Source organism: Octodon degus, unplaced genomic scaffold, assembly GCF_000260255.1.
Source record: "Octodon degus isolate 3935 unplaced genomic scaffold, OctDeg1.0 scaffold00018, whole genome shotgun sequence".
Classification (NCBI taxonomy): Eukaryota; Metazoa; Chordata; class Mammalia; order Rodentia; family Octodontidae; genus Octodon; species Octodon degus.
In genome coordinates, this window is record NW_004524594.1 from 23,572,156 (window position 1) to 23,574,854 (window position 2,699).

At 38.6% G+C, this 2,699-nt stretch overlaps 1 protein-coding gene across 1 annotated transcript in view; it reads right to left on the bottom strand.

Moving 5' to 3' along the window:
* Positions 1–749: 749 nt before the first annotated feature.
* The window catches only part of LOC101576031 (NKG2-D type II integral membrane protein), a 16,607-nt gene continuing 14,657 nt past the window's right edge, over positions 750–2,699 (bottom strand). The window contains 1 exon segment of the mRNA XM_023710768.1: positions 750–1,692. Coding sequence (XP_023566536.1) covers positions 1,575–1,692 — 118 coding nt within the window. The 3' untranslated portion in view covers positions 750–1,574.

A 2,699-nucleotide genomic window follows, 5' to 3' on the forward strand; every position in this document is an offset into this window, starting at 1 on the left:
AGAAAGAAAGAAAGAAAGAAAGAAAGAAAGAAAGAAAGAAAGAAAGAAGAAAAGAAAGAAAAAGAGAGAAGGAAGGAGGGAGGGAGGAAACAATAAAACCACCAGTAGTATTGCTTTTTTTTTTTTTTTTTTTTTTTTGCAGAACCAGGGATTGAACTCAGACCCTTGTGCTTGCCAGGGAAGTGCTTATTCTACTGAGCCATCTCCCCAGCCCCAGTATTGTTGATTGTTATTAATCTTGAACTACATCAAATAAATTATTTGGTTGCAAGGCTTTTCAATTTCACCATTGGCCAGAATGGGCTGTACACTTTAATGAAGGATCATTTGTGGTTACAAATTTTTCATGAATTCCTTCCATTTCACCAAAGGTAGAAAGGAAGAATTAGTAAGAATTCTTGTTACCATTTCGTGAACTGTAGGCTTTTTGTTGTTGTTTGATGGACATTCAGGCTTTGTGGGGAATCCGAGTTTCAGAACCAGAACTCCACACTTCACCTTTTGAGTCAGGGATCCCCAGCATTCAGGCTTTGTGGGGAATCCAAGTTTCAGAAGCAGAACTCCATACTTCACCTTTGAGTCAGGGATCCCCAGGCCAGATCTTGTATTTCCAGTGCTCCCTGACAACCCTCAAAACAGAAACCAAAGCTCCTCAGGCTTATCATCACCTCTCAAGAGTAACACCAGTTTCTACAGTTTATGTTTTGATTTCCATTTTTACTTAATCTTGATATTCTATAATTTTCATCTACCAGTAAATTTAGCAAAGATTTACCCAAGTTGTGATGTACAACAATATTGCACAACAGTTCCTACTACATTTCAGTGAGATCTAATGTCAGATTACTTTCTCCTTCTATTTTATTCAGGTTACTTCATGAAATGCCATGGACTGTGCAAGGAGTGAACAACAAATATTTATTCCTCATGGTTCTAAAAAAAAACAAAACCAGGAACATGGTGCTGGAATAGCAGGGATCTGGCTAGAGCTTTCTTATAGGATGTACTTGATGAACAGAGATGGTGAGAGAAATCACTGGGGTTTCATTTTTAAGGCATTTATTTTAGTCGTGTTAGCTTTATCCTCTCAGAAAAACCCATCACCTTCAAAATTCCTACCTCTTAGTATTGTAATGTTTGATGTTTCACTTAAATTTTTGAGGAACACAAGCATTCATCTGTACTATTCTACCACTGATCCCTGCAAGTCCTATCTTTCTAACAGGGAACAACACAGAATTGCAATTCCAATAGTCTTGACTCCTTCCAGAATCAGTCCTTTAGAATTTAAATCCAAAGTTTCACTCAACTATAGACTCAATGAGATATGAGTAAGAGGGGCAAAAACCTTCTGAAATCTGAGCTTGTCAAGTGAAATGAGCCATGTGACTTAAAAATATAATGATGTGGAGAGGCTTTCCCACTCCAAAAGAGAAAATATAACAAAGATTGATGGGTAGCCAGCAAGTTTAAGACTTACAAAAGCTAAATCTATGCTACCTTATGTTTCCATAATAATAAGCTCCTGTTGGAGCTTCTAGTCCTGGACTTCGCTGATCCAGTAGAAAACGTCCTCACACAGCCCTGCGCATGCAGATGTATGTGTAGAGAGCTGAACAGTTTTCTGTGTAGCCTTTAAAACTCGAGCCATAGGCAGCACAGCCTCCATTCTGCATTTCCACCAGGCTGAGTCTGGAGAGAGGGAATTACAATTACTCGAATGGTTTTGTTAATACAGGAAAATAAAAATAAAATAATATTTGCGGGGTTTCAAACATAAAAGCTTAAATGGTATTTCAGCACAGTCTATGACTATGCCTGGCCTTCCCAATTCAGACTTAAAAAATAGAGAAAACTCAGGTAATACAAACAAAACTTGTATTCTATTATAAAGTACATGTCATTGTTTTCTTTATGCACTGGATATTATTCCATTCTGAAGTCTACTGTTCTTCATATTTATATCTGAATAAAATACAAGCTCTGAAATATTTAGCTAAAGGAAATATTTCAAGTTAAAATTTACTTGACAAATCATCATTTGCGGGTTCTGCATCTCTGTATTCCAATAGTGCTATTCTTCCATGTATTTTGGATATGCTCAGAGATTTTTGCTGTTCTTTAAGCAATACAAAATAGCAGTATCTTACATAACATTGGTTTGCATCTACTTCATTAGCTGTTATAAGTATCTAGTAGTGACTTAAAACACACAGGGGTGTGTGTAGGGTGAGTGCACACACTGTGAAGGGACTTCAGCACCCATGAACTGATCTCAGTATCCATTCAGAGTGAGGAGGACTCTTGGAACAGCAGTACCCCAAGGATACCAAAGTACTGCAGGCAGCCGAGTTAGATAAAATATTATAGGCAGTCAGACAGGGTCAGGCCTTCAAGGAGACAACACAGAAGATGAGATGCCTTACAACTGTGGGAGGAACGGATGCTCCTGCTGTGAACCAGACCTAAAAAGGCCAAACAAATGCTAAACGAGTAGCACTTGGGATTGATATTCTAAATAGGTATGGATCACCTGGAAAAACTCAAGTGAGTCACTAGCCCAACCCCCAACAGAAAGAGACCCTATCCCACATTCCAACCCCCAACAGGAAAAGACCCTGTCCCATATGTAATCCCATTGGTTGACTATAGTTTTGTCCCACCTCCTGCCCACCTAAGCGAGTTCCCATTCTCTCTAC